This window comes from Colossoma macropomum, unplaced genomic scaffold (genome assembly GCF_904425465.1).
Source record: "Colossoma macropomum unplaced genomic scaffold, Colossoma_macropomum, whole genome shotgun sequence".
NCBI lineage: Eukaryota > Metazoa > Chordata > Actinopteri > Characiformes > Serrasalmidae > Colossoma > Colossoma macropomum.
Genome location: NW_023494802.1, coordinates 13,466,682 through 13,473,674, shown reverse-complemented (window position 1 = coordinate 13,473,674; position 6,993 = coordinate 13,466,682). Strand labels below are relative to the sequence as shown.

The following is a 6,993-nucleotide window of genomic DNA, read 5'->3' as shown; positions in this document are numbered from 1 at the left end:
GTTTTTAATCTGGATTTCTCTGAAATGTACTTCCACAGTTTAGAAGCTACGTAATTTAAAGAATGTTCCTGAGATCACATGCGTGAGGAATCATGAGTCACATGATAGGAAACAGCTCTCAAGACCAGCTAAGTGCACTGATCCAGACAGGATTACTGCAAAAGACAGACTGATTCAGACTCAGAAAGGACAGAAAGGGAAGAATGAAAAGGAATCACTCTTTCATCATTTCAACCTGACCATCCATTACCTGACCATCCATTACCTGACCACAGGTAAGGTAATGGATCTGTGTGATTAGGGCTCATCTCAGTACACGGCACTTAACCGTCAGTGCTCTGCATGTGAAAATGTCTTGTGTTAGTTGTGATAACACATTCACTCAGTAGTGTAACAGAGCAGGTCGGGTCACCAGCAGAGACACCCTGACTGGAGGATTCATTTACAGAAAGACCAGATATAAACCCTACTAACTTTGTGCCGTACCATTTTTTTTGCCTTTAAGTGGTGAAGTATTCAGTTAAGACACTTTATTCAGTGACTCAAGTGTCCTCCTGTTAAGGCAGGATGACAATATTTGCCATCGTTGATGAAAAACCCAACCAATATTATTCCAAATGGACACAACTCATCTTTAAGGTAATGAACACGAGAGACTGAAGCAAAGTACATAATTTCATTCCACACAACTAAATTTGACATCAACACAACTGTCTTTCAGTTACTTTTAGCAATAATTGTGTTGATGTAATTTATTTTATTCATGTAGAAATTATGTATATATTTGAATCAAGTAAATTCAATTCACTTTTTTCAGAATGTAACTGCTCCCATGTCCCCAGAACCAGTATAAAAACAATCACACTTTAACATCTTTAAGGATAAATCTGAATTGGTCAAAATAATTATATTTGATATGCTAATTTATTATCAACCATAAAGTTTCAGGGCAGCGCACTTTCCCAGCAGGTCTTCAGCAAACAGACAGGCAGAATGAACACTAAGTAGTGACTGACGCCACAAATACTGACAAAAGTCACTGACTCACTTTTAATATACATGTAAAACATGTGACTGACAGATGGTGATGGTCACTGGGGTGGGCCGAGCTAATTCTGATATTTGCTATTCGTTGATTTTCCGTCGTTACTGACAGTTGTTGTAGCCAGTAACTTTCATTCGGATGAACTCTCGGACATCTGTAGCATTCTTTTCCAGCTGCTTTATCTCATCCTGCTGCTTCTGTATATTCTTCTCGTTGTCCTGGAACCTCCTCTCCAGCTCTGCACCAACAGAACAGACAGAGTGGACACAATGATGTTTCAGCCTTTCGGAGAAAAAGTGTCACCCCAAAACACGAGCGGCACCAAGAGGGCACTAGGGATGCTGCAGTTTATCTCACTCACAGCAACCCGAACAAGAAACTGCGCACAATTTGTATATTATTTAGAAAACCACCACAAAAATAAGTGAACTATATGCAAAAATTGATTCAATAGCCTAAAATACATTATTCAACTGGCTCATTTAGATTGTATTGTTGTATACATCATAATGATTAACGTGCTAGTTTAGTTTTAGATTATTAGTGAATAGTGAGTTTGTATTACATGTGACATATCATTTTTTTGTACATATATACATACATAGACATATGTATTTGATCCCTGAGGAGAAATTTGGGTACATTGTCTGGGATCAACTAAACCAACGATTCATGGGTCTTATTTAAAGCTTTTGCTTGTCTTTTCTGTGACTGGCGTAACGTATGATATGAGTAACTGTGTTTGTCAAGTGATTGTTAGTTTGTACTTCATCATTAGTTCATTATCTGCAGTTAGGCTGGATCCCCCCTCTATAATTTGCTTCATATGAATGTGGTCTGTGCATTAGCTCCTGCTACAGAGCACAGCTGCCCCAAAAGCACCCACTACTGGTTCCATTACTGCCCAACACAGACATTAGCACATACTCTTGAGTGTTTCCATGTCCTTGTTGGCCTTCTTCAGAAGCGCCTCTGCCTCGTTCTTCATGTCTATCGCTCTCTGCGTGATGTTGCCTGCTCCAGCGCCTCCCAGGGAGTCTATCTTATCTTTCAGCTCCTTATATCGACTCTCAGCTTCTGACATTTCCTGATAAAAAGATACACACAGATAAAAACAAAATGTGAAATTGTCTACCTAATTTAGCTCAGTGGAACAGAGATAAAAGATGTGCACAACAGGCAAACCTTGCTTAATTCAGAGGCAGCCTGAGTGGCATTATCTGCCAGGGCCTTGGCCTTCTGCGCCTGCTGCCTGTTTTGCTCTGTCTTATTCTTTAACATCTCCACTCCTTGGGATAAATTAGCCAATCGTGACATCACATCCCTGAGGTTCTTCTCTAGATTTGTGAGCTCGTCCTCCACCTGGTCAAAAAACAATGTTCAGGACAGAATATAAGAGAGAAAGACGAGTGCTTTGTCTAAATGGAGTTGTGGTTGGGAAATGTGGTAAACTACCAAAAGTGACCACACCCTGAAAAAAGTGTGAGTAAAGACATGAATTTAATATTTCAATGTACACGTAAACGTATAGGCATTTTGATTTGAATACCAAGGCTAAATGTCTCTAAAAACCAACACATGCCACAAACTTCCAGATATTTGAAATCATTGTTTTCAATGAAGGTGGACACTGATACTGGGTGTTGTTGTGCACTGGCTCAATTTCTGAGCACCACTCAGCATTTTACTATTACTGTATTATATTAAAAAGTAACTACACCCTACTATTTTAAGCTAACTCCACCCCTGGCTCAACTTTGAAAAATGCTCAAAAATGGGAGGGGCACGCTGGGAAGGGCACTGCAGTGATGTACGGGTTTGGAAGCAGGGCTGCGAGGGAAACTGGGTGGGCTGGGCTGCTGTGTTTTTAGAGCTAGCGCAAGTTAGGTACCAGAAAATATGGAGAGTGACAGAATCAAACGGCACTTTTGCAACTGAAAGGTTTTACGAGGTAGAAGATTTTTCTCTACTACCATCCTCATCTTTGACGAGGGAAGGTGTTTATCAGGCCCTGTGTCTTGAGCCTTAACAGTATGAGTCACTGACTCAAGCCGCCGAAGAGTTAACTTAGCACCAGAAAATGATTAGCAGCGAATGGCAGAGGCGTCCAAACAGTAGAACGTTCCCTAAAACTGGCCCTGAATCCTTACGTTCTAAGCTGTTCATGGCACTTACTGGTGTTACATCCAATTCAGTTCCCACTCAAATTCACATTCCCCTTTATATATATCGAACGCTCGGTCACGTGCACTCACTGAACAGAAATCAACGGCAAGCAACAATGGTATTACAGAAAGCATGAAAAAAGTTTGAGAAAGGCTGTATGGATGAAAGGTTGACAGTCAGTAACAATGGCCATTTAATGTTAACCTTTCCTGAACCTTTTAGCTTTCAGTAGTTTCAGAATTGCTTGGCATTTATTTCTGTTCAATGTGGCGCCCGAGGGTCTGAGTTGTGAAGGGAAACATGAATTGGATGCAAGACCGGCAGGTTTATGGAGACGTGAAAGAATCCTCACTTAATCGGTCCAACATCTTTATTACAAACTAAGCGTAGATTAATCGAGTTATTTACAGTTGGTACAGACAGCTGGCATATTGCAGCCTTGTGAGGTATTGCTGGGGGTATTTAACTCGGTGTGTGAATGTGTTTATCTCCTGGCTCCTGTGCTTTCTATTTATGAGTACAGCACGAGTAGGGCATCATCAGGGGGTGGTAACGTTGTTTGACCGATTTGCATACTGTGAATTGTCATGCTACTTTGGTACGAAGACGTCATCCGCACCTATAGCAGAGCTGAACCAGAGGGGCGCTGCAGAGGTGGAACTGACCACGATAAAAATGATATTTTTACAGTTTGGAAAGATGTGTTCACATTTTAAGCAAAGCTGGTATATTTCATTATTACAGAGCAGCACATTCCAGCTGTTAATGAAAAAAAGGTCTTAGGGTGTTACTCTAGTTACTCTTTAAACCCAGAAAAAGCCCACAGAAATTGCTGGTAGGGTTGAAGGTGACTTGAAATTTACACCAAGAAATGCAGCCAATTGTTAAAGTTTTCATTATTATACTATAGCAGGGAAAACTGTAGAACTATAAAAAGGTGTACAAACTTTTGACTGTTACTGTGTAAACACATGCAAACACAGATGCACACATATCAAAACAAGCATTTCATACCATGGCAGTGGTGTTCTTTGTGGCGTCGAGGTTTTCCATGGCCACGGCTATTGCCTTCTCTGCTTTCTCTATAGCCTTCTGGGAAGTGTTCATCACCTCTTTAGTCTTACTGATGGCATCACCAACTCCGTCTGCTTGGGCCCTACACACACACACACGCACACAAACGCACATAAATGGTACTGAAAACCGTATTATATATATTAAAGGCATGGTGCAAACTGTAACTTGATGCAGCTGCAATATGTGCTTGTGATGCATCCAAAATTAACGTTCAGTTTACAAAGCCTGTAGCTAATCATGTAGCCTGCACATAGGACTGGGTACTAACTGAATGACGCTACTGAGACAGTCAAATTTTAGAATCATTTGGGATTGTTTGATAAAAAAAAAATCAAAAACAGAATTTGGTAAACAAAAACACGGAAAGTCAGTGCCATAGGAATCATTGGATGAACTGAGTTTAAAAAAAAGTGTGAGTGCTGCTATTATTAAAGGAAGCCTCCTGTGGGGACACTTTCACTAGTCAAAACTTAAATCAAATGATAAACATAATCAGCTGCATTTTCAAGATCTCCAACTGTTTTTTTTGCATGATTCTCACAGGTGTTGTGTAATCCTCCTACAAATGTATATGTATGCAGAAGAGGTGCGCATTTACAATTTTTCCCAAAAAATGTTTCTACTTAACACACACAAGAGCACATCCCTCTCTTACTTGGCATTCTGGGCTCTGTTGAGCAGCTCCTTGGCCTTAGCCAGCTGTTCAGAGGTCTGGTTGAAGATTCTCTCCACGTCAGTGAGGTTGGCAATGTTGTCTTTGATCTGCTGCACTATACGGTCCAGTACAGTCCGGTTAACTGGAAGTTCAATGGCCAGAACTTGCTTGGCCACTTTCTCTATGCTCTCTGGATCTGCCCCCTCCTCTGAACACAACACGCACAGCAATCACATTTACTCTCCTTCACAACATTAAGCGTAGTGTAGCTTATTATGGTTAATAAAAGAGAACACACAGGTGAACGCTAGAGGTGAGACAAAAATATGAAACAAAATGCTGAAGATGAACATTCAGTTAAAAAGTCCACTTAACACAACACGGTCATTTTGTAATGAAAGCACTGACCTGTCAAAAAGTCTCTGATCTTCTGAATGAAATCCTTCAATTTGTTATTGGACTTTTCAAACAACTCCTTCTTCTTTTGGGCTTTGTCCAGCGTGTTCATGGCTTGGGTTTTCACATTCTGAATAAGTGTGGCAATGTTCTGCAGCTGTGACAAAGATTACAAGCAGGTTGTCATATAAACTGTAAATACACACATACATCCACAGATACAAACCACACACACTCTTAAACGATTTCTAACTGAGTCAAATGAATCTTTTGCACTGATTTGAACATGAAAAGGTTTTTGCCTCTTTTTTGTTTCTTTCATTCTACCGAATTATTTCAAACTTAGATATTTACAATGAATAAGTTATGATCCATTTAAAAACAAAGCATAAACTGAACTAGTAATAAGCTAAATATATACAAAATCATTGTTTAAGGTTTACCTTCTATTGGGTTGTGGCTGTGCCCTGTTGAGCAGTTAGATCTCACTGGTTTTAAGTAAATGTGTCCCAAATTCTCAATCATTGTGTAACCCTAAGAATCGTCACTACTGAAACACATATTTTCTGCAGTTAAGTAACTGTTAAAGCTGTGTTTGCTGGTCATGTACTGGTTAGGATTTTTAATCTTGGCTTTTTGAGTTTGGCTAAAAATTTGCTAAAATTGTCAGTACTTAGTTTCAGTTGTGTTATGATTGTTTTAGAAATGACAAGATGGAATGTTCGATCATTTCTTTTAGTAAAATATGCATAATTAAGTTATAGGATCGCTCAAAGCTAAAGGACTTTAGTCTAAAATCCAAGTCAGCTAAAAGTTCGAAATGTGTTTTTAACTCTGACTTTGAAATAATTTGGTAGAATGATCCATATTAGTTCACACGCACAAACACACCTTCTTGTCTATGTTCATGAGTTCATCGCTGGCAGCCGTCAGGTTCTTGGTGGCCTCATCAGCCTTCTTCAGTGCCCTGAGTGATTCCCCAACTGTACCATTACAGTTAGGCCCTCCACACAGCAGTGTGCCATTACTGTCCTTACAGCCAGTCCCTCTACAAGAGCTTTCTGCACACGTACCATTAACACTTACATCACCACTGCCACCACACACCTGCGAGAAGAGCAAGGAACAGACTATCAAGCTGCAAACTTGTACATACCCAATATCCACCAAATCCACCAAAGCAGTTCACCTCCTAGCTTTTCAGACTGGAATTTTTGCCAAATACTTGTGGGCAGTTTCTAACTGCTAACTGCCAATTCTGTAGTGCCAGCTAACAGACACCTAGGTTGGCTAGTATGACACTGAGAGATGGGAGAGGGAGAGCCATCCTACTCACTCAGAGAAAGCAAAGGCCAATTATGCACGGGTGGCTGTGGCACTGCCAGGGATCAATCTTGCAATCTCTCAGTGACAAGTGTTATATTGTTTTCTTCAAAATAAATCTGGTTAGCTTTTTTGTTAAGTTTTGCAAATCAACAAATAAAACATTTTTAAAAACATTTTTTCAAAAGTAAGATGTCTCCCAACTCTTGAAGGTACATACTGAAAGGCGAGTGTTGATGACTTCAGTGAAGCTCATCCACTTTTACATATGATAGTTTGTGATTCACCATTCTTCTTTTTGGTGGCACAGCTCTGTGTTTATTGCACATTC

At 40.0% G+C, this 6,993-nt stretch overlaps 1 protein-coding gene across 1 annotated transcript in view; it reads right to left on the bottom strand.

Moving 5' to 3' along the window:
* Nucleotides 1-281: 281 nt before the first annotated feature.
* lamb2l (laminin, beta 2-like) overlaps nt 282-6,993 on the bottom strand; it is a 71,798-nt gene continuing 65,086 nt past the window's right edge. Inside the window, exons 29-35 of the mRNA XM_036591316.1 lie at nt 6,231-6,446; nt 5,352-5,496; nt 4,944-5,151; nt 4,226-4,367; nt 2,231-2,407; nt 1,973-2,132; nt 282-1,283 (exon numbers count right to left, since the gene is read on the bottom strand). Of these exons, the coding sequence (XP_036447209.1) occupies nt 1,147-1,283; nt 1,973-2,132; nt 2,231-2,407; nt 4,226-4,367; nt 4,944-5,151; nt 5,352-5,496; nt 6,231-6,446 (1,185 nt within the window). The 3' untranslated portion in view covers nt 282-1,146. The remainder of the gene's footprint in view (nt 1,284-1,972; nt 2,133-2,230; nt 2,408-4,225; nt 4,368-4,943; nt 5,152-5,351; nt 5,497-6,230; nt 6,447-6,993) is intronic.